A 24,860-nucleotide genomic window follows, 5' to 3' on the forward strand; every position below is an offset into this window, starting at 1 on the left:
ACAAGATCCCCGGGTAGTGGAGCAAACGCTTTTCGCTGACGACCGGGTTTTCCTTTCATCGGCTACCACTCCCCGGGAAGGGAGGTGAATTCGGCGCTCACCGGAAGGCGATAGTGATGGCTATGATGACGCCGTTGAAGGCGTAATGGTACGACGACGCACACGTAACGCCGGGAAGCGGGAACGCGGACCGGGACTGGGCGCGGGGGAGACTGGTTGATCTGCTATCAAATCCCAAACACTCGGACCGCCTTTCAACGACTGGTGGACTGGGTGAACCTTGATCCATAAATAGTAGCCATTTTCATCTTTTTCGAGAGCGGCTAGCAGTGGTGAGATGCTGGCTGGCTGGTTGGCTGGCTATGGTTGATAAATTTTCCTTCACCTTCTTGCCCTCGGGGAGCTCGCCGATGATAGTGTACGCTCACTTCCCCACCGGACAGGTCAAAGCCAATGGCCAAGGGCTCATAAATAAATTAAAGCATGAAATACGTCTTGCGGTGACCGTAAATCAATGTTTTCTACTGCTGCTTGTGACGGTGATTCCGAGCGAAGAAGATTCTTCGTTGCGCACCGTGGTGAAGCACCAACTCGCTTGCTCTTGCGGCTCTGCACAAAAGAAAAAGCCCTCCCCAAGCATCGGTGTGCGTTAAGGGTACAAATCGCTGCCGGTTCTTACAAGCGCACGGAAGACACTTCAAGCAGTACGCAAAACCCCGAAATTAACCACCATCGTTCGTCCTCGGGTGGACGAAGGAGTTCGATCCCGGCTGCAGTTAATTTTGTTCCCGTTTTACATTCATCTTCCGAGCGCATTGCTAGATCTCGGTGCCTTCAGTCCACCGTCCAAAACCCGATGAGGAGTAAAAGTTGATAAACAGTCGTTATGAGCACAGAGTGAGTGAATTGGGTGCTTGTACGGAATTGATTGTAATGCGTGTTACGCCGGTTTTGAAGTATTGAGATTGGCTAAAATAGCTTTCTGGTGGAAGATTTGATTAGCTTTTGCAACCAGAAAGATAAAATTGGTATTTTATTGCTCTACTCTATTTGAATTTGGACGTCAAATGCGTCGGTTTCCGGAGAGCTTCGAGAGCGTTTTATTACTAGAAAATCTTTGAAATGACAATACGGCGTCATGCCGTAATACTGGAATTATAAATAAAATAAATAAATAAATCTTTGAAATGAAATCAAATGCACAAAACTGAGCTATTAAATTATTCAATTTTCTTCTAAGGAATATGCGATTTAACTGATGCTCTTAAAGCATTCTGATGCAAGTAACGAGATTTATTTTAACCTCTCTCTCTCTATTTTAAAAATTTTAAGCATCCTCATTTAATATCAGAACACAAGCAGATGGATAGCTCACCTGCTGCTTCAAACCGGATTTACATTTTTTAATACGTTCGTCAAACATTTATGATTTTACTTTTAATCTTCCTCTTCTTCACACTTTCCCGTGACACCCTGAAAGCGACTTAGTCGACTTCGCCCTCCTACCAAATTTAGGTAAGTTTAATGGATTTTCCTTTGTCTTTGTGACTTTTAAGTTCATCAATTTCGAACGTGATGCAGACGGATATAACCTTCACCACCGATACCGGTATCGTCCCCGGTACCCAAAAGAAGCCAAATGGGTGCAGAAAATCTTCACTAATCCATAATAATATTATCATCGCCAACCACCAAATGAGCCGCTTAAGTGGGCAAACTTACAAAAGCAAAGTTGCTGCTGGTGCGGCTGCGGTAAAGACGCAACAATGTACAAAAAGAAAGGGCGAATCACAAAAAAGATAAACAATGCCCACGCACACTTGCACCCCGTCACAGGGCTGTTGAAAGAAGAAGAGGAAGCGGTCGCCTTTTCTTTTTGCTTCCCTGTGAATCCCTGTGCTGGGATGGACTTGCTCCTGCGATAGTTGTGTGGTTTGCGAAACGCTCCTCGGGTCTTTTTCTTTGCCACCTTTCTTTGCGCCACCATATACTTTCCATCCATCGGAAGTAATCCTGTTGCATTTTCGTATTTCATTACCATTACCGAATTTCCTGTGACTTCATTAGCAGTAAAATCACGTTCAGCCGCGCGGTTTGCGGTGTGCGCGCATGGTACGGTTTTTGCGTGCGCACCCTCTACCACGCTGGCTTTGATGGTGAATAAAGGAATATAAATAATGTGAAAAAGCCCCCTGCCAACCATCCACCCTCACCGGCACCAGGACAGGGCTGGAGAGTGGTTAGTGGCCGCATGAGTAATGGTACGCGGCTAGCATGCGGCATGCGTTTGCTGGCCCCGGAACAAAGCACGAACCCATTGGCGCAATGATAACGGAACCCACCTTAAACCGTTGTGCAGCTTCGAAATACCGTTTTATACAGCACTTTTCGCTTTCGTGGGCGCTCCGGCCAAAACTCGATGGAGGCGCCTGGTGCGACGTACAGGGAGCTTTGGTGAAAGCATTCTGCGAATGACTTTTCGCACGGCTTTCTCAGAAATGCGCTTCAGTCTCGCGGGCGCCCATCACCAGTTTTGGGGCAATACAATCGCGCTCCCGAGGCAGAGTAGATCGAGAGTTATTCAAGTATGACACAGTCGGGCCACAGTAGTTTCATCATACGAGTGAGCGAGCGGTTGTTTTTGTTGTTGTAGGAGAAGATAAAGTTTTAGTGGGTGCGTGTGTGTCTATTTCTGTACAACAGAAGCAACGAGAGAGCAATAGATACTTTGCCGGTAAATGATGGCCACTCATACGCAGTTGGTTCCCCGCAAAAACATTCGCATTAATCTGCATCACAACAACTGGTTGCCGATGGGGACGGCCACCACTACCGAGTCACCGAGCGTAAGTGCGTGAATATGGTCCAGAAAATATCTCCATTAATCGCATCACAGCCAGCAAATTACAAAGTTTTTAACTAATTCTCATTCTATTAGCACTCTGGCAACTTTGCACTTCATCGCAAAACGGGCACGAGGAGACACACTCACTCGGTACGGCCACTTGCTTACCACAAATGAGTTCACGTGTTGTGAGTACACACACACACACACACACCTTCGGCACACTCCCCTTCTCTCCCGGTACCCGTCGCTGGCAAGTGTGATGATGTAGAGCGGTGGAAAAACTTTGTCATGCACATGCAAGTGGCAGCCGGTGTAATAGAAAATTTTCGGACCGAATTTTCGAAGTTGATGTTGCAAAGCGGACGAAAAATAGTCCGTTTATGAGGGAAGCATGTGTGTGCGTGGGAAGGAAAAATACTACCAACTTTCTTCATCAACAGCGTGTGCGTGTGAGTCGAGCACGCCTACCCTTGTACGGGCGGGTTTCAAGTGCAAGCGTCATTATTGGTTATTTGCCATACAAGTACATTTAAGAAGAGGCATGCCTGATTGATCAATTTGGCAGCAAGTGCATAAGCCCCGTCTTAAATGGTGATTAAAAAGTTGGCCAACATTATTTACACCTTTCTTTCTCTGCACCTATTTTGGGGGTTGGAAGCGTTTGTCAAAAACTCAGACACGAGATATTCACCATTCATTGCGATTTTCTTCAAGCTCGAGTTGGAAGTGTTTACGAAGAATATACAATGTTGAATATTTATTTAAACCACCGGTCCCGAATAAGACGAGATCACATCAATAATTTAATCTTAAATATGCAACAAATATGGTCTCGACACCCATCACACAGTCTGCAATATTCCTCTCAACCAGGCGCAACAAGCGCAAACACGATACGTGCGAATGTACATTGCGCCAAAGCAACAGCTACAAATCCTTCCATGTCAGAGCGAATTTGGTTGTAGCCACTGCAGGATTACGGCCACCTAACGACATCGTTAAGGTGTGCCAAATAAATAAAAACAAAACCAAAAAACCCCCGCGCAGAAAGGCAGCTCAAACGTTTTTCGCTTACATCTTAAGCAAACCAAGCATATCATCGCGATGCTGTTGCTCACGGGAAACCACCATCCGGCCCACGGGGGGTTGGCAAGAGAAGCTGGTCAAACCATGTAACGAGAATCTGTTTTTGCAGCTGATGATTCGGTTGAAGTTTGATGCCCCGGTCTTTTTAACGCTACTTGCGGCACCCCCACCAAACGCACTTGTTGACGAACGAACGTGGCGTAGCCCTGAACGTTGAAAGTTATTCTGGCGAGCACTCCGGCGCTGCGCAGGAACCGTCCTGTAGGACGGAACTTTTCTCCAGCCGCACCGGTTTCGGGACAGTTTCGCAGGAAGTGATGCTTTCCGTCTGCAGCAGCAGCCGGGCATTGGAACGCGCGAAGGTGATGTGTGTTTGCAATTCAATTTCCAATAAATCTCAATAAAGCCCACCCTAGCTGAAGATTCCCAGTTTTGCGCGAGTCGTGCTGTTTTTTCCTTTCTTCCTGGTTTGAGGAAGGAACGATAATATGGCCACATCGCTGATACGCACAATCAAATGCTTGGAGGGGCAGGAACTGGGTTTCATCGTCTCGTTTTGACTTGCTTCACTACCATCGTAGGGTTCGCAGTGCTTACCGATGGTCGAAAGACTTTCAGCCGGAAGTGAAGTTTAGATCAGTAGGTGAGCCCCATAAGTAACGGAAAGGATACGAGCGAAAAGACCGTTTCGAGCTTGGCCACGTGAAAGCGGATCGCGATAGGTGAAAGATGGGATAGGAGCACGAGCTCGTACGAACCCGGCCACCGTTATCCAGCTGTTGCTCTTTGTGTCTTTGTGTGCAAGACAAATCGGTACATCAGGGGCGGCCCCACGTAAATAGGCTTTGGCAATGGGATTAGTGTTTCGATTTCCGGGATTGCTGGCCGATTCCTGAAATAAAATTCCCCACACATAGTGTTGTGCTTTCTTTTGCATTTACCGCCAGCGCCATAATGTCCAATTCGCGCGTCCTGTGAGACCGAGAAGCGCTGTGAAGAAAAACTTTCGGACGAACATTTGATTTGAGCCGGAAGATATTCGCACTTAATCAATCGATTTGTTCGGTGCCTTTGGTTCGGAAGAGGGACGGGTTTTCCGTTGCGTTGCTTTGGACGACGACTACACGCGCCGATAAAGTTGTGTTTGATGAGCTGGAAATGATAGAAGTAATGCGTCCGGTCCCGGATTAAGGTTTTAGGGAACGTCATGAAGTCTTTGGCTCTTTTCTCTTCTTCGAATAACCGTTGACTCCGAGCAAACGCCCTTGCAAATCCTTTTTCAAAGTGAACAAAGAAAGTGATAGCGAGTTTTGTTAAGGTTTGCTGTTTCGCGGTTTTTGTAAAAGAAAAATATTTTAACATTATTTGTAGAATGAAATGGTAAATTCGTAATCAGCAACCATATAACAAGCACTGTCCCTGCCCATTTCGACCAACCCCGATAGGATCGCGAATGAGAGAAACCATACATTACACATGCCAATCGATCGCTCCGTGTTCCACGCAAACGGTTAAAATGTGCAAATTGTGGTAGCATTTTTCTCATACTCTCGCCCATACACCAATTTCGCTGTGCAGAAAAAGAGATCTTAACCGCTACATCAGTAGATAAAAATGAACGTTCCGAGATACCGAAATCCTCCGTGGCAATGTAAATTAGTCTCAGTAAACCGGATAATTGTGATTTACTGAAATCAATTCCGGGAAGATTATGGTGCTATTGCCACTGAAATTGCACCGGTATCGACAGATATCACGGCAGTCGTACGAGCAGACGGGCTGAATCGGTACCGTAAGCCCGCGCACGACAAATGTCCCATTTAATACCGATGGGAAACCAATTAATCGTTGTCTTTATCATTGGTTGTGTGTGGAAGTTAGTCTATCCGAGTTGGGGAAATCGAAACGGATAGTTGGTGTACAGTAAAAATGAACCGATTTATAGTGCTCATTCGTTGTATCTTTAATTTGCTCAATGTATTTCGAACGCGAAGATCAATCGCTTTTTTCAGCTGTCCTTATTGGTAATCTTGTAAGCATTTTAACCAGAGAAACTTATCCCAAAACTTCCCATTTACCATTCTTGGAATGATCTGCATATTATTGCAACAAATTATCATAAAACAAAAACCCACCAGCACACATAAATACATTTCCTTCCAGTCCACGCAATCACTCATCCGGACGCTTGCTGCTTCTGGAGGTAAAAAGTGACGAATGGCTTAGGTAACGGTTTGAACGGTCACCGTTTGCTGCAACCGCTTCCAGGAACAGATCGTTTCCAGCAAAACACACATTCGTAATGCTCGAGAGTGATCATTGCAGAGGAATGATTATTAATCACAAAGGAGTGGTCATCTCTCATCTAGCATTAAACATCTGCTGTACGATGGTAAAGTACAACAACCAGAAGAAGACAAAAAAGGGCGGCACAACTATCTCAAAGAACGCACCGCCTGCAGATGATGAGTTTCCGGCAGCAACCTGGGCTCTGTCCCGTCCTTACCACAAAACCACCCCCAAAGACGCACACAGAAGATGGGCAATTCGCCTTATCTGCAAACGGGATCACTTTTGGCTAAGGTAAGAAACCGATGCAAGAACTACCGAAATAGAGTGTCGCACGCTTTGTGTGACCAAAAACAAGGTCACAAAGCACTTCGGAAAATTAAACACCACCCTACTGCTGCGGCTAGGAGCATCCGGGAGAAAAACCCGAGGAAAGATTTCTTCGACTCACACAAACAATAAATGATATTCTTAAGCTGTCCGGCTCGGTGTTTGGTGGAAAGGCCAGGCTAAAACCCCAGACGCTGTGCAGCTCCCGCCCTCCCGGGTGTTTGAAATGGTAGAAATGGCGAAAGGAAAATAGCGACACTCAGGTGTGTTTAGCCGATGTCGGTCGGAGCCATTCTAACTGAACTGCAAACTGCACCATCCCGTTCCCAGGCATCCCCCGTCCAGCGTTCTCGTGTAGCGACTTGCCTCTGAGTCTGAACGGTAAGGCACCACAGATGGATGCTCGAGTGGATTGCTTTTCATTTATCATCAGAATCGAGCACGGGGAAAAGATGCGTTTTCCGTACTTTCTAAATGAATGAAATCCGTCCGGCGGTACCGAGGCTGACCAGAATGGAAGCGAAGGGAATAGGAGGAACCACGCAGCAGTTGGAAAAGGAAAAACAACTAATTAGAAGGTAATTAGTTTCATGCCAGTACACCAGTAGCCATCGCTAGTCTCGAGAGTGAGTTGGCTGTGTGTGTGTCTGTGTACGGGAGCTGAACCTAACCGGTGAAGGATTATGGTCACTTTTTATCGTTACCATCATCGCGGCTCGTTGCTAATTGTTGGCAAAAACAAATTTTAACTATTTCTATGATCGATGATGGTTCAGGTGGGCAGATTAAAGGCGCATTCGGGGAATTGTGAATGACATGTACTTCGAACGATTGTTATGATTATATTCTATGAATTAATAACTGTACAAAAAATTTGAAATTTATTCTCTAGACAGTTATACACTTTAGACAGATGCCTTCAAAAGGATCGATTTAGAGGAATTCTATAAAGCCTCTCCACATACTCGTATTTCCCACGTGTGCTATCGAGTTTGCATAAGCTTCAACGAAAAAATTGTACACTTTCCACGAAAAGCCTGCAGCTCAGCTGCCTACATCAACAATCTGGTTGATCTCATTTAACAGCAAAGCTCATTTACATACATTCAAACACGATTTTCGTGAACATTTTTCCGGCTTACACTTCGATCGATGTATTGTGCCGCGTCTTAAAAACGTCTTAAAAAGCACGCTACAACTTGCTTACGAAATTTAAAAACTCACGCAAAAACATTTTCATATCACCCAAATACCGAAGATCTACCAACGTATCTACGTTGGTCGCGTTTCCCATTTCCATTCCCGAGAAACGGATGCGGAAAAACTGAAGACTGTCTTACTGTGGCACCCTCCTTCTCGGCGTACGTTCTTTCGGCTTCACTTTCGCAACGTTACTTGCTCGGACCAACTCATTTGCATCGCTGCTGCCGCCCACGGTGCTGTTTGCGAACGTAAGCACACCAACCAGTTGTCGCAGTTTGGGACAGGTGACCTTTCCCTCGGCCCGGTGAACGCTAATTAATTACAATCTATCGGAAGCTCGCAATCGGAAGTTCACTTAGTGTTGGGAGAAATCTGTTTTTCCCTACCAAACGTTTGCTTTCGGACGGTTTTATTTGTCCCGGTCGTTTTTTTTTTTCTTCAAATTCTTCAATCTGCATTAATCCGGCCTATATTTCAATGAGTGTTTCAAACGTGTCGCAACAGCAATAGGAAGAAAAAGCCCTCAGGTCCACATTAGCATAATCGCGCGCGAACCGATGCAGAAGCGTTGCTTGAATGCTTGTTTAGTGACGCTTCACGTTCGTTCCTGCTCATTATGTTTATTTATTTTGAGCCTACGCGAATGTAAAAAAAAGCAGGAAGATTAAAAAGTAAAATTAGAAGAGGATGTGACCTGAAAGCGGTGCCAAGAGGAAGAAGAGAAAAAAAACAAGCAGCACCAAAGGAAGGGGGCCCTTTTCAATATCGTTTAAGAAGCGGATGGTTATCGCCTTTGAATGGGCTAGCTGCCGTGACTGTTCCCCACCGGGATTGGGTAAGGCGTTCTCATCGTAATCATGATTAATTTCTGAGAAAGTAACAGAATGTGCTGATTAGTTGCTGGCTAACGCATTTTCATCCCATGTGTTGCGTCACAATTTTCTGTGGAAATTTAATAAAAGCTACTATTTCCATGCGCTCTCCCTTCCTTGCTCCGGAAATGCACGAGCTTACGATGCGAAAACCAAAACAAAACCCAAATTTTCCAGTTATGCTTTTCCCTTTTGTTTCCTCCGTGAAAATCACTCACTCCTTACGCACTTTTCTGTGCGTGGCTCACTCAATGCCGCAACGAAAAGGCGTTCCAGAAACAGAAGAAAAGCACCACCAACCGTTGCATCCAAAACCAAACAATGACTGATGCTTTCCAGAGCTCTTCGGAAGAAAACAATACAAATTTTCTTTACCATTCATCCCGTCCGCTTGCCGTTTTTCGGTGGGGTCGAGCATGACGGCCAGCTAAAAATCTGTTCGTCCGGTAGAAACGAAACTATCAAAAGCTTTCTTGCGTCTTACGAAGGGAAAACTGGTGAGCAAAAAAAACACACAACTTCCCTGGTTGATAAAATGGCAGACAATCTCGGCCATATTTTTTGGAGAAAGTGTTTGCTGTCCTGGTCTCTGCTTCGTTTACCTAGCTGCTCGGGCCATTTTTTTTCGCTCCCTTTCTTTATTCCCACTCAACGTTTATGCCAGGTCCAGTTAACGAAAGCTCGTTGCCTGCTGCCGCCTGTTTCCTGCGCTGGGTATGATCTGAGTGGGGGGGGGGGGGGGGGCAGCAAAATCGACAAACGCCCTCGGGCGAACGAACATCGTTTTTCATTATTTCAAGTTTTCTCTCACTTTGCCGTGTTTTCGTGCGGGAACTGTGTGTTGCCGGTAAGACACAGACACACCAGACCTGGGTTGGGATTCCCGCTTCGAGCTTCGAGTTGATGGTTTTGATGATGAAAAGCTGTTATCGTTTGCAGGATACTCGTGCTCCGCTTTCGTCGCTGTTTATTTTATTCATCACTAGCGTACCACCCGCTTGCGCCACCATCCAGCCCATTATATGTGGGCCGGTTCTGGTACCGGAGGGTGAAACTGCACGCCACCGAAATACAAACTGATTTCGATAAGATCACTGAACCGCCTACACTCACTCACGTGCCAAATCTGACTGACTGGTGGGAGTTGGGACGGTGAAAATCAATAAATGGGGGTGGAAAAACAAGACACTCTTTCTGGCTTGTTAGATTTCTTGAGATGTAAGCACAGCGAGAGAGAGAGAGGGATATAAAATAGCCCAAGCATTATAACTTCTTTCAAGGCTGAAAGTACTAATAACTATTCATCATGCATTCCTATCCCGCTGCCAGAATAGCTCGAAGCGAACAGGAGAAAATAAAGAACCCTGCTTCCCGAATCGGGCTAAAACGCATCTAAAGCAATCAAACCGATTTCTTGCACCAACCGAAAAACTCTTCCCTGCCAAAGTGGCAAAAGCAACTCGCAGCGCTTTGTGACAGTTACAAATACGATCGAAATCCTGACAGATAAAAATAACTTCACCTTCCGGGAGTTTGGATGGGGGGTTTGGAACGGAAAATTTTAATACAACCCAAAGCTCCCGGTGGGCATCCTTCCGATTTCCATTTAAGCTGTCGCATTTTCCACACACACACCGTCCAACGATAGAGAGAGGTGACTCCGAAATGGGATAACTTTTGCAGGCACCTAGCAAACCCATCCAACTCTAGCCCCCGGAGTGAGCGATAATGGGTTGAGAGGGGAGGGAGGGGAGGGAAGGGGGAGGGAGGAGCTAGAAGGAGGGAAAAGTGCACTCACAAACCATACCGCGAACCAAACAAAACTTTACGCCGGCTGCTTCGGGGACACAAAACTTGACTTGGGGCTGATGCGTGCTGTGGCCATTGTCACACGACTTGAGGACCACAACCACACGTTTAGTTTAGCGTGCACCAGCACACACACATACACACACTTGCGCGCCGGTGCAAGCATGCTGTGCACGATCGCATCCGTGGTCGAACGTTGCATCCCTGAAGAAGAAAAGTTTACCATGGAAGAAAGCCACAAAACCCCGGAAGCCACTCGGGGGAGGCGGGAGGGTTTTTGTTGGGATCGTTTTGGCGGGGGGAGGGGCTTTTCTTTTTCCAAAGGCTAAGGTGGCAATAGTGCATATTCTAGTTCGTTTTTTTTTTCGTTTACCCCCATCGCAATTTTGGGTGACTTCCTTCTGTTTTTTTTGTTGGTCGCAGCCCACACAGCTAATACACGTTGGCGTTGGTGACGCTGTGTGGGAAAATCGTCCTACACTGCTAGTTTTCCCTAGCCTTCTGCTGGCTCAGGCTGTCTGTTTTTGTTGTACATTCTTTACTGTGGTGTAGGACGGTCCCACCTTCCCCCCCGGATGGACAGAGAACGGTTCCGGGCGAAGGTTAAAAGTTTTCCGCGAAGCGATGCATTTCCACTTCCTTCGCATAGTCTGTTATGTTGGCGAAGGAAAAGATGATTAATAGTCCCGGTGCAGCAGCGGCAGCAGCGAGCAATAGCACGGCATAACGGTTTGGGGCGAATGCGTGCCAGGACCATTTTGTGGTGCACATTCGATTCATCGCAATCATCGTGCGCTCTGCAACAGGAGGCACATTTCGTGGCCAAGCAGGAATCGTCCCGTGCGCGACCGCACAATGCACTCAACAAAATGCAGAAAAGTTCATTTTTCGCCCCCCCTCCACCAGATATGGAACACACACACACACACTGGCCAATGGAACTATTTGTTACTGCAGCGGAGCGTGTGCAAACCAGGGCGCACAAAAGGCACGGCACCGAAAGTGAATGTTTCGATTAGTTTCGGGAAAATTTATGGCACCACTCCACGCGGTGCACGATCATTTATCCCAAATCACACACAAAACCGAAGAAACAGAGCGCTTGCATCGGTTCTCCGCGCACGCAAAACCCTTAGCGTGATACCGGCAAGCACGGGAACTACCGACAATTCCCTGAAAGTCTCGAAGATCGAAAGATGAAAATATAATTTCCTTCGCTTTATCACCTTTCGGCGAAGGTGCGGAAATTTATGGAAAGCGTTGCTCGTTCGCCAGCTTCACCGCTGCGGCAGAAGCCTTCTGTCTCGGTGTCGTTTGCCGAGCCGCATTTGAAATTCGATCAAGTCACACTCAATCACAGATTCATCGACGGAGCAGGTGATTACTGTTGCGACTAGCCTGTCCATTTCGTGGCAGACGCGTGAACCGAACAGACGACACAGTAAGTAGATGGAAATCACTATGCTGATAGATTTTGCTCACGCATTGCCACGGCAAAACAAGAGCCGGACCGGCAACCAGGGTCGTGTGTTTTTCGTCGAATGCCGTGAAGAAAGCCAAACAGCATGTCTGCATCCATTCAGCTCAGTTTCCCCTAGTGAGTGTGTGTGTGTGTGTGTGTGTGTGAATCGAATTTCGACCATTTCCGCTAGCTCGGATCCGTATCCTTTTGCCAGTACCAGTTTGGGGGGAGAAAACAGTGACAGAAACTCGGAGCTGCATGTGAGAGCATCGTCATACGAGCAGAATCCAATCTTTGCCCAAACGGTAAGGTTGGGGATAAAGGAAAATCCGAAACGACAACGACTCACTGCACAAGCGTCGGAGATGAACCCCCCGGAGCGGCCGGGGCTTTGCGCTATTGCCAGCCCGGCCGGCGTTGCGGATTTTCCCCGTTACACCGACCCGATGCTGAGTGAAAAATTTTCCCATGCATATTAATAAGATGTTCTTTGATTTTAAACCTTTTATTTGTGCTTCGTTTGTTGCGGAACGACATGGATTACGAGATGTTTCTGTGTGTAAGGTTGGTTGCTTCTTGCCTTCTGCTTCAATGAATTCCCCCACACAACGGTTCATAAGGCGAGGAATGTATTTTTTAAATTAAAACAAGCACGGCACGTCATATCTGTATATCCAATGTAATAGTACGCGAGACCAAGCACAGTGATAATTTGTACGATTAAGCAAATGTCAATTATTACTTGTAGGATGTTATACCCACAAAAACAGAGCGTTGGTGAAATTGTCAACCAACTCATAAGCACATCAACATCATGACTGTAAATTTCGGAATGGCACATCCGTGTGCATCATATGCACATCCCGAGCACCAAACGATTGGGCGTCACTTGCAACGTTGTTGCTGTTGTCACCGCAATGCAGACTTGGCGAATGTCGTGTCGTGTGTGAGTGCATTGGACACAGTTTGCTCATGCAGAGCTTAATAGGTCGACTGGCAACCCAGACCGTTTATGCTGCTTATTGCGAAAGTCTTAGACAATCGTGTAGCGGGAAATGTTTGCCATTCATTTCTACCCCGGAAACACTTGTTTTGGCATCGTACCGTTGATGTCAACAGTCGGAGCGTGTTGCGATGGCCGTTTCGTTGCAGAAGCGCATGCTACGGCAATCGTAACACTACCACCACTGGAAGCCATACGAGCCGAAACCACCTGCCAAGTAGGTGCCTTGCCGCCGGTTTTACTTGGAACAATGAGCAGAGAAGCTCAGGCCGACGAAGGCAGGCAGCAAACATTGTGTGCCAAAATTTCAGACGAAAAATGTAGCAAAACAAAAAATCTGTGCGTTGAAAGATGTTGCAGCAAAATAAAGTTAATATAATACCAAGGAAAGGTAATGCTTCCTTTCTGGGACTTTCCCTAACAATTGGCTAACCAAAAAAAGGATGTTAAAATCTCCTTAAGGCAAAAACAACTCCAAACGACCACTTCCTCTCATGTAGGCTTCTCTTCGTACGGGAATGTATTTTTAATTAGCAATTAGATCTTTCGAACGATTCTGCATTCTCGTTCCAATTAGTGCAACATTCCAGTCAATGTAAGCTCGGTTAAGTTCCTCCTTGAACGTCCCCTTTTCGGAGCACAGTCCCTTAACTGACGATTAATCTAAATTCCATAACCTTCCCGAAAGCTAATAAAACAAACACACGACGCATGGAGCTTGATGTATGGGTGGTTTTAACAGCTGCCCTTTCAGGACAGAAAAAAGGCACAGATTACGTTCCAATAAAATTATGCGTTATGCGCTCACGATTCCTGCTTATCGATTCAAACTATCTCAAAGCATCACCACCCAACGGTGCCTCGAACAACATTCCAGATTGTGGAGCACACCCAATGTTAGCTGCTAGCCGTATGTAACTGTGGCGGGTTACATACGGGGAGCAAAGCTAAACCATACCCTGTACAACTTGAGCTTATCGTCGATCTAATAGAAGCAAGAAAAAAAACTGGACGAAAACAAGCCAGCAGGAAAACAGCCTTCCCAAAAAAAAAAGGTCTTCAATGTATGACGCACGATCGATAGGGCGAAAGTTTGGAATTTCCCTGTTTTATTTTTTTCTTGTTGGTCCCCCTGACAAAGTCCTTCCCTGGGGAAGGTAATCTGTTCAAATGTTAATTAAATTCTTCGTCCAGAAAAATTCCTCCGAACGACCTTTTGACCCAACCCAAAACGGTCCTGGCGTGCTCGGACCCTGGTAAAAGGTGCAGGGTTTTTTGAGCTGGGTTATGTGGTACGCATCGTACGCTAATTTTGATCTCAACAGACAGCTCATAAAAACCAACCCGACGGACGATTACCCGACGACACCCTCCGGTAATAGTGCGCTTCTGTTTTAAACGCTTGTGCCAGCATAATTGTGTGGCAGAGTGTGAAGCACAAACAAACAGACGCAAGTTTGGTCCAACTATTGAGCCGACTGTTTTGGCGCCTTCTGGAAAAGTTTTCCAATGCTACGCTCCATCCTGATCCCAGATACTGCCAGTTTGCGGATTGTGGTCTTCTTCCGGTGACTTACCTTTCAGATGATCCGGCTGCGATGCTTCGCCGACGTTTCGCATGATGTCGCTCAGACAGTGCTCGAGCGAGCGCATGTCCAAACCGTTGCTCAGCCCGGTGCGGTCCTACCGAAAGAAATGAGACAAAATGAAGCCGTTAGGAAATCCGGGTCCGAAAATTGTGAAGTTAAGATTGCGGCGGTAATTAATGGAACTTTTTCCTGCCCTTCGAATGCCGTTTTGGCGCAGCGAGGTATATTTTCCGAAGATGCTTCCACGACCAGCACGACGAAAGCGGCTAGAGTGACAGTGCCATTAAGCCAGTACAGTCAAACCTGGGTGCGCGGGAGAGGGGGGTGGGGTCGGGGACGGTTCTATCCAAAACGGTGGTTTATCCAACCGCCGTCGGAAGGATGCTCCTTAACAAAGTCGCTTTCTTTAAGGTCAACCATTGGAAACGAGACCCATTCATAAGTTGCTCGTGTATGTTAATTTAGTCCCAAATGGCAAATTGGTACGCCTCTTCAGAACGCTCCCCCCCGGTCCAGCTTTCCCCACTGCGGGGTAGGTATAGCCGCTGGGAAAACCCACGCCAGCTACGTACTATGTAACGTAAGATTGCAGTAAGAAGGGAAACTAATTTCGCAAAAGGTTGGCCACGATAAGTTTCGTTTCCATACAGGTAACATTCACACTTGGGTGAGTACGAGCATCACCGCTGGAGGAGGGCCACCGGTGAAATGAGCTACGGAAATCTTACGCTTCACTCATTCGGTGAATGTCTGCATCTAGCGATGGTTTCCAAAACCCCGAACCCTGGCTGTGGGTTTTATTTTTCCTGTGGTGAAATGTATTTTATGTTTGAAAATGTGTTTCCAGAATTTGTGCACAATTTCTTACATGATTTTATTGAGCACAAGGTATCACAATGCCCTGAGGCCAACTACCGGGCGTACATTAAATTGTTCGCCCAAACACGGCCAGCGTTCCGTTTAACAACACCGGATGCAAAACGGATGCCTGCTCGAAAAACTCGTCAAATCTCTAAATTGGATCGAACGATATCACACTATGCTGCGTCAGCGCGCACCTTTCGCCGAGAGCAACTTGCTTATTCCCAACGATCGGGCTGTTTTTTTTTTTGTCGCCCTCTTTCGTTCAGATTGTCGGTGGAGTCGGTTGAACCACAACAGCCGACACACACACATAAAAAAACAGGCACACATCCACATAACGAATACGGAAGCTCGCTCGCCATAATATCTCGTCCTCGAAGCCAACCATCCACGGAATGGCAAAACTGGGTCGTATAAATATTTTCTTATTGGATTTTGAATGAAATATTTCCGCTTGCCGCTTCCATTTTGCACACCCCTTTCCGGCACCACCCCTACATTGCTATGTGGTGTGTCTGTGTGTGTGTTTTGCAAACGGACACCAAAAGCCAATGTTCACCCTCGGTTCCGATCTCCTCCCGCAGCAGGACGATGTACCGTGTAAATCGTGCATTTTATCCACATCGTCCGCCAGCTCTCGCATATGCATATGCGAGGATGCTGTTTTACCGAACAGCATCCCCTAGTCAATGCTGGGAAGAAGATGTCGTTTTGTAGCACCCGGGGAATTGAGATTTTTTTTCCAACTTTCTTTTTCTTAACTTGCACCACCCGGGGAGGAGAGCTCGGGACACAGAGAACAAGAAGCAGAAAAAAGCGCCAGAAAACGCCAAGTTTATCCATCTTCTCTAAAGGCAATCGAAGCTAAAAACCGCACACGTTTCTCATGTATGCACATGGGGGGAATGAGAGCGGCAGGTCTGTTTCGGTTTTTGCTTTCCTTACATTTTTTGCATATTTCCCTTCTTTTCGGCACCCGGGGGGGGGGGGGGGACACATCTGTTGCATGCTGGTGGGTGGTGAGCTTTTCCCCACACCTTTTCCCATGCATTCCGATCGTCGGAAAAGCGGATGCGCCATGGCATCAGTGCAGCATTCGATCCGTTTGTCGGCGGCACACCGAAGCTCGGCAAGCAAGCAGGCTAGAACCTTTCAGTGTGTATGTGTGTGTGAAAGTCGCCCCCGGGAATAGGGAATTTGTGGTGGATAAGGGCTGCTTCCGCAGGACTGTAAATCCCTACCGAATAATACGGGCTGGTGGAGAAAATTCATTGAAAAAGGCTCACCATTCATCCGGAATGCACTGCCGGCTGCTGCTGCTGTTGCCCGAGAAAACGATCACTTTCTCTCCGTGCCTTAGCGTGAAGGATTGCAGTCAAAGCAAATAGAATAGTCTATTTCTAGCATACAGCAGCGCGCCAACGGCAAAAAGTTAAGTCTAACAGCAAAAATGCATCTGTTGAAGGAAGAAGCGCTGGTGAATCTGCATTCACCATTCGCGTCATATCGTAAGGCAAAAGTTAGAAGTCATCATACTTAGCGACCAAATCGAACCATTGCGTCAAACGCTGCTTGGAGTGTGTGGGTATGTGGGTAAAAATGCCACATAAACAGTCTTTTTTTCTTCTCTGTTTGTTTTATAAAAAAACCAAAAAAATTCTGAAGCACTGTTTTTGGTAAACATCCACCCGAGGAAAGCGATGACGACGTCAGTGCACAAGTTTGCTTGCCCCGGACCGAAGTAGTGTACGTAATGTAACTTCTTACCCGCTGCGAAGCTAGCAAGAACAAACTTACAAGACTGGTGAACAAAATTGATTATTTTCTATTTGTTTGCCCGCTGGTGCCTTACATCCAGCGCCCTGTGCTAACCCGCTGTTCCCCTCCATTCGGTTCGCACAAACAGATCGATCGCAGTATAATAAAACCTGTGCAAACGCTCCGCCCGATAGTCTTGCCCTGAGGGTTGCCGTAGCAAGCAAAAATCCGGGAAAGAAAAACGCACCTCGCCCTCGAAGGCGGCAACAACAACGCAAAAAAACCCGCACACACATAGGACCAGCAAAAGATTGTACATCAAACGTGTGCGCCTGACAGGTAGGCAATGTTTTCGGTGGGTTGATTTGATAAGACGCAGTGCTCGCAGTGCGCCTCATTTTCGTTGCCCTCGTCATCGTTAAAAGACTGCCCTGGTGATGTGATTCAATCGCTTCATCAAAGCTTCGCACGGCAGCTTCATCTCTTCGGGCAGTTATAATTGAATGTCTGGATGGGTAGACCCTGTTTCGTTGGAATGGGATAGGGAGGGGGGGGGGGGAGGCTAGAGAGCGACGCATGGCGGTGCGGGAGATCAAAGCTATTTGTGAGTCGTTTCGAGCTCAGGCGGTCGAGAGCGATGATTTGTATGATGCTGATTAAAATCGATAGTCCTTTGGGATAGTCACACCATTTGGACAATGTCCCGTTTCGTTGGAAATGTCACAAACTGGAGGTCGTTCTTTTGTTGTGCATTTGTTTAGCTAATTAGTTTGGCCTAGGGCAAAATATTTACCGTTTTCAGCTCCAAACCAAACATTACACATCAAAACAACTTAATTCATGATTTTTTCTTTTGTTTTGGCTAAACTTCTCTGAAAATTCCAAGTATTAGCCATGAAAAGCGTGATGCTAATTTACGATCCAGCGAGAAAGAATTTCAAATGCTGCTTCCTGTTCTTGCTTCTAAAATATTTCATTAGATATCTGAATATTTTCATATTGGCAATATACAGAGAACAAAAAAGCATCGCAGTTATGCAGTGCATTCCAGAGGTACGATGCGTTCCTACGCAATATACCTGCAGCTGCTGCTGCCAATGGACGCAAACCGTTGCAAACTAGCTAACGTAATCAATTCCAATACCTTTCGCACGCACACACCAAACATCACCTTTCATCATACTATGCGACACTTTTCCCAAGTTTTACTGTTTTTCCTGTAGGCGCTCCGTCATCAAACGGCAGCATATTTGCGTTTGTGGGGCGGTGGAGCCCGCACGCTGGGAGGTGCCGAAACGTCAATCTGAAATCAACACGTTAGCTAAACCAAAAACCGTGGCCACGTCCACGAGTCTGGCGCGTTAGTTTAGCTTTCCGTGTCCGAAAAAACCGTCCGTCGATCCGTCCGATGCCGTTTGGTATTTTGTGGCGCGAAATTTCATCCCAATGACGGATGAACACGTTTCGCGCAAACCGGGCCCGTCCGTGCGGGATTGCCGAGCGTCCCAAAATTGACGAGTTTCAGAACCGTATCCCGGGATCTGACCCGGGGCTGATCAATTATGAACGATTCAATTCGCTTTTTCGCCCTTACCATTCTGGCAGCATTCTGGAGGTGGGCACACCGAGCTCCACACCGAGCTCCATCTGTACGCCAACATCCGCCAGTGTTATTCAAGCTTTTTGGCCACGGAAAGCAAAGTTGAGTTGAATTTCTGTACGCCAAGCCGGCCAGACGCGCGGTACAAATCGTGCCCCCGAGCGTAGGCTCTGGTCTGGAATTCCGACGAAAGAAAACGATCGACCCAAAACCACCCGAAATAGACGGGCGAACATCAGTCCGGCACATTGGCTTGGGCAGAAATTTTGCGAAGGTTTCACCGTCGCATTTCCAGCCACCTTTTGCCAATTTTTGCACCGGGAATCACCGCATTGCAAGCGAACTAGAGCGCGCGCGAAGGTTCAGGAAAAATTCATAAAACCATTAAAATTCTATAACCCACTCAATCAGCTGCACGCTGCAAAGATGCACCGAAAATTGGACAGTTGATATTTTCATTCAATTCCAGGCTTCCGGTATACGAGGGCTGCCGTGGTAATGCTGCCGATTGTTCGATGGGCCCACCGGTTTCACCGGCATGCAGACCGATCTAACAGCTCATTGGACTCATTCCGAGCTGGTTCGAGCTTTCGCCCTGCACAAAACCGTTTAGTGTGGCCTAAACGACAATCAAACATTCGAACTACCATAACACATTGCTTCCTGGGCTTCCACTGGCTGCTGGCTTTACGGATTCGTTATGCCCTACAATAGCAGATCAGTTCAGGACACACACAGCACACACGTTCGAGCGCTTCTCTGTGCTGTTGGATTATTGGCAGTGTTATTGTAGCTATTCGGCTCACGCAATCCTTTTCGATGAGTGTGTGTGTGTGTGTATGTGTCCTTGTCCGTTGCCTCAAAACCGGGTGAACCAATCTCGGCCACAGCCAAGCTGCCGGTTACGTACGAGGACAGGAATCATAATTAGAACACAGCGGACAGCATTACGGACGGGTTGGACGGTTTTGTCAGGCAGAAATAGATGATGCGTGATGTTCCGGTTCGATCCCCGGGGACAATAGCATGGCTAAACGCTTTGCACACACACACACACACACACACTCGAACCACACAGTTGACTGTTGTGAGAACGTGTTTTTTGGGGGATTTCGAAACACTTTCGGTAACGGACAAACTCGATTTGTTTGTGAGGGAATTTTTGGGAACTGTGTACACAACCATTTGCCGTGCCTGTTTGTGTAAACGATTCACACAGAAAGGGCCCGATGTAGTTTCGTCACGATTGTAAAACAACTTAGAGCGCAAACATGCGTTTGAATTAAAAAAAAAGGTAGCTTTTGCTGTGGTAAGGACATGTCAGTACAATCCAGGATATTTTAGGATTTTTCTGCAAAGTTTTCATTCCCGAACTTCTCAATTTCTTAAAGGTATAGGTTCATATTTTCAACCGAATATCATACCATCTTGACTCTTCGCAGCTTCCTCACCGAACATCCCCCCAATGGTGTGTTTAATATTTCCCATCGCCAGTTTTGCCAGTCCCCCATTTTACGATCTCTTTAACCATCCAGCCGTGCACCGGCAGGCTTTTAAAACAATCGCACTGATACTCTCAGCAGCGAATATCTCTTCACTTCTTCAAGCGTCGGCCTGGACTCCTGTGCCGTTCCAACACCGCAGTCCACGTTAGGGACAATCCTTCCCAGGGCACCTAGCCTAGCTCCAAACGCTGGCAATGGACGCGGCTCAATGCACACGAACCTGTGAAACGGTGGTAAAGGTACCCGGTACCTTTTCATTTTGCTGCCCCGAAACACAACATCAAGGCCCATCAACCGAGATGGGAAGTTTAAAGTTCTTCGCCGGTACCAACTTCGAATGATTGTGCAGCACATTTCTCGGTGCTCGGTTGCAATGCTGCGTACCGTAGCGTACGAACCCAACGGTAAAGAAGGGCAAAACCCACCCAGGGACGCGAGAGAGGACGACAGGGGCGCGCAAGGTTAAACGCTCCGTTTATCTCTGCCGTACTTCGGGATTACTACCCTGCATGAAGTTCGCGCACTACAGAAGCGCACACTTTACGGCCCCCGCTACGTTTGATGCACTTTCCTCTGTTGGAGTATATGGAAGATCCCTTTTTATTTAACAGCAGCGGAACGAAAACAAAACACAAGAATAATACTGTCAGACGATGGCTGGATGATGCGGTGCGGGATCGATGACGGAATCTTGAAACCGTGGCAGTGTACCGTACCGTGGATTGAAACTGATTTCCACCAAATGCATACACCGGACCGGAAACCCGGATTCGGAACCTGGACTGCATTTTTCTTTCCCATTGTGCTGGGACCGAGCTCTCATCTGCTCGCCCGTACCGACACGGCTTTTACCGGGTTTTATGGAAGAATTTATGTTCACATCCCTGAAAACTCGCTCGCTAACTGTTATGGCTCTTGATTTTTTTTTGCAACCATTTTTTTGTTTGTCGGAACTATTACGCTCCGCTGTGTTTTTTTTTTTTTGCTTCCTCGGATAAAGATTGCACGGGTAGACACGGTACTCCTGGAACGTCTGTGCTGCCTACGTTTGCCCAAATGACTGCCTGCTAGCGCGCGCTGTGGGAAGAAGCCGTTGTTTGTAACCTATTACGGATACCTTTTTGCCAGCATGCGGCAGGATCATGTTGCTTCCCGTGCGCGCGCGCCCATCAGTACATACAACTTCATTGTGCTGTGCCCAACATCTTTTTCCCTGGGTGTTGTTGGTAGGCTTCGGCCAGAGCTGGATTCCCATAGCTTCAACTAATTTTCCGTCCCTCGGCATGGTTCGTCCGGAGAGAAAAGAACGACGGTACGGTGGAGCTGTTTTCTTGGCTCGCTTGTAGTTGGGCAGAGAAGGAGAAGTACGCGCAGAAGCAGGACTCCGGTCACAAAGTTCGGTACGGTTCATTCGCTAAGGGCAATGAGAGCGTGTACGGGAGCTCCGAAACAAAACAGAATGAGGTAGGTGTGAAAGTTTGCCTTTAGGAACAATTTCTTTAAGTACAGGTAAACCAACCATCGTAGGTCACCTCTTGTGCGGTAGTGGTGTTATGGTGCTCGCTATGGATTTGGTGTTTGTTTGATTCATTTTAGAAACAGGTTGGAGATTTTTCCTGCATCCTAGCTCGGTCGTTTTTGCTATAAAACATTTATAGCATGATTATGAAACTGAACTAACGTTTTACTAGCAAAACAATAAAAAGGTACGTCACATCCGGTACGCTTCGAATGCAGACAAAATGCAAATCCCCGCACCATGGCACAAGCCTGTTGCAATAACCACGATAGGAAACGTACCAAGGGAAGCAAAACAGCAACCACTGCTATAGTTCGGTCGCCATGCGTTCGCCTCACGCCGTACGATTGAAGTTTATTGCCAAACACGGGGTAACTTTAATTGCAAAATTTATTGAAACCCACGGTACGTGGTTGCGATGCGCTTCTGTCGGCCACCAACCTCCCCAAAAGCTCGCTGCACCAGAAACAGTCCGGGAATGGGTTGAGTTTACATAAAATCATACCCATAATAACGCGACCCGTTCGCTCGGTAAAGCTTCCAGAACGCGCTATGGATCCTTTCGAAACGGGACCAAGCACCAAGTACCGAACCGAACGCGAATCTAGAGCGCATGATGAAACATTTATTAATAATAACTGTATTACTGAGTTATACCTCATTTTCCCTTTTTTCTTTTTCCTTTTTTGTCCCAACGCTCCCCTTCACGGAGAATGCATTACGATAGTAACTTTTATCCCCGTGTGGTGCGCTAAACTAAAGCCAACTTTTCAAACTACCGAGTGTAACGAGTAACACTATTCCTGCTGCTAATAGGTACGATGAAGTGAAATTTATCTTCGCCACCAATTATCTTTAACCACAGAACGGTACGGTGGTGACGCTAATGCCGCGACGAGCAACACTTAGCAGTCGGTTATGCAGCCAGTTGACAATGTTTGTCAAGAGTGTCCTGCCTGAAAGCCCATCATTCATCAAATCCGGGGGTTGCCGAGGGCTGGTCGGGTCGGGTGCCCCGGATAAACGAGCGCTCGCAACATTTATCTAACCCCCTTGCTGCGTTATTAAAACAGAAAAAGGGTTTTACAACACTTTTTAAGGCAAGCATAAACTTGTGTACCGAAAATCTTTTGGTTTAACACACTGATAAAAACGCCTGACCCTGCTTGGGTCTGGTGGTAGAGTGCGCCTTCAAGGAGGGATCCCGCCAGGGACATCGGGAGCGGTGATGATAGAGATCCATTCGGTACAAGTTATGACCGAAGTCGTGAAAGTGCTTGTCTCCATGCCACTATCGTGTCGAACATGAAATGTCTTCGAAGGCTTCGTTCGTACGGTGCCCGGATGGGGTCGTCCGAAGGCGAGTGGCACGAAGAAATGCGCGCCGCAGACACATAAACACACAAACTGTATCCGGCGCGTCTCGGCCGCCAAACAATGTAGCCCTTGCCTAACCGTTGCCAGTGTAGCAGCGTAACGAGATGCCGGCCGGCCGATGCGCGTTGTGCAGGCTCAATCCATTCTGTCCGCCATAAACTGGCATGTTGAAAATAATTAAAAGCCTAATCAAATAGATTGTTATCTTTGCTGGAATGGGCCCAACCCGTCATTTGTGCAGCTTATCCCGTTCTCCCATCGATGTGGCCATCTAGCGTGGGGCGTTGTTCGTGTGTCTTTCGGAGAAAGTTTCGAGTGGTGTCGTTTCTGTGTGGTGTAAACCTTTTGGAAGGAGGTCCGGAATTTGGGGGGAATAGTAATGGGAAGGCATTCTTCGGAGAGTCACACCAATCATAGTTAATCTGAGCAGTCAATGCATCGGCAGGAACGAATCAAAGGCAGCGAGGCGGACTTAAGCTAGTTTAGGAAAACAAGAATACTTTGTAGAACGCAAAGAAAATCTTTATGGTTGTCTAAATAATGGGTCGTTCGATGGTCATAAATCAATGTCACGAACGAAGGAACTAGGAAGATTTGCCCAGCTAAACCCAACTGAAGAAGTAGCTTTCGTTGGGAATAATACGACAAGAAGCAACTCCTTTTTAAGTGTTTGCATCGGAGAAGATCTTCATCATAATTACTGAAAAACAAAACTATTATAACAAATGGAAAATAGAGTCCCTTTTTAAAAGATCTGGGCCATACTTGTGCTACTTAAAATGTTAAACTGAAGCTGCTCTTTCAGTTGTATAGTGGTAGAAATCACATCACAGCCTTCCTCCATTAGCCCCTGGAACGGAAATGTCCATACACGCCCCGCTTAAAGCAAAGTCACACACACACACACGCGCGTTGTTCACGCCGGAAAAAGGTAGCAGGCAAAAATCCATGGATAATTTAATGCATCCTCTACGCTCGTATTGTGCATGCTTTATTTAGCAGTACGCTTGTACGTCCTTTTCAAGACTTCCTTCGGTCGAGCTCGGGCACAAAGGAAAGGAGGCCGGTTGGGACGGTTGGGAAAAATAAAACATGCCTATGTTTGCGTTTTTGTCTGTTTTCGTAGTTGTATGTGTGGACGTGTGTGTTCACACATTTTGTGATTTTGCTTCCGGAACGAACCGTATAACCGTATCCGTTGCATTCACCAGGCACCGTTCCCGGGAAGCCAAACGTCTGCTCGTTATCATTCGATTTTATATGTGTACGCCCACGGAACGACAGCCTAAGCGTCAAGCCAAAGTTTGCTGCTGCTGCTCACCAGGTAGAAAGATGTCGAAAGCAATGCGGGACATCGAGTGAAGCGATGCTCCGCCGCTCTGCAACGCCTTCAACAAACCGGCCCACAAAGGCAAGTGATGGAGACGCCTTGTCGCTCATCGAATGCAGCCGGTTTTGATGAGCTAGAAATAAACTTCTTCTACAGGTTGATGCCGTTACCGGGGCTGTTACGCAAATAGGTCTTACCAATAAAATCATCATATCCACTGCACGAGCTGCTTTCAGAACTACCACCGACCAACTTGACCGACATTTCGTACACTTTTATACCTTCTCCATCGTCCGTAGGGGACGTCCGTAGTCAGTAAAACCCGCCCGAAGGGAGGGGAGATGATTTACGCAAGAGCTTTTCGATCCAAGCTGAGGTTTGGTAGTGGTTCTCAATAAACTACAAATATTTATGAG

At 47.0% G+C, this 24,860-nt stretch overlaps 1 protein-coding gene across 8 annotated transcripts in view; it reads right to left on the reverse strand.

Moving 5' to 3' along the window:
- Positions 1-24,860, reverse strand: part of LOC118508440 (cytoplasmic polyadenylation element-binding protein 4-like) — a 193,326-nt gene that overhangs the window by 138,981 nt on the left and 29,485 nt on the right. For all 8 annotated transcript variants that reach the window (XM_036048226.1, XM_036048223.1, XM_036048224.1 and 5 more), the window contains one exon: positions 14,480-14,585. In XM_036048226.1, the coding sequence (XP_035904119.1) occupies positions 14,480-14,585 (106 nt within the window). The remainder of the gene's footprint in view (positions 1-14,479; positions 14,586-24,860) is intronic.

This window comes from Anopheles stephensi, chromosome 2, assembly GCF_013141755.1.
Source record: "Anopheles stephensi strain Indian chromosome 2, UCI_ANSTEP_V1.0, whole genome shotgun sequence".
NCBI lineage: Eukaryota > Metazoa > Arthropoda > Insecta > Diptera > Culicidae > Anopheles > Anopheles stephensi.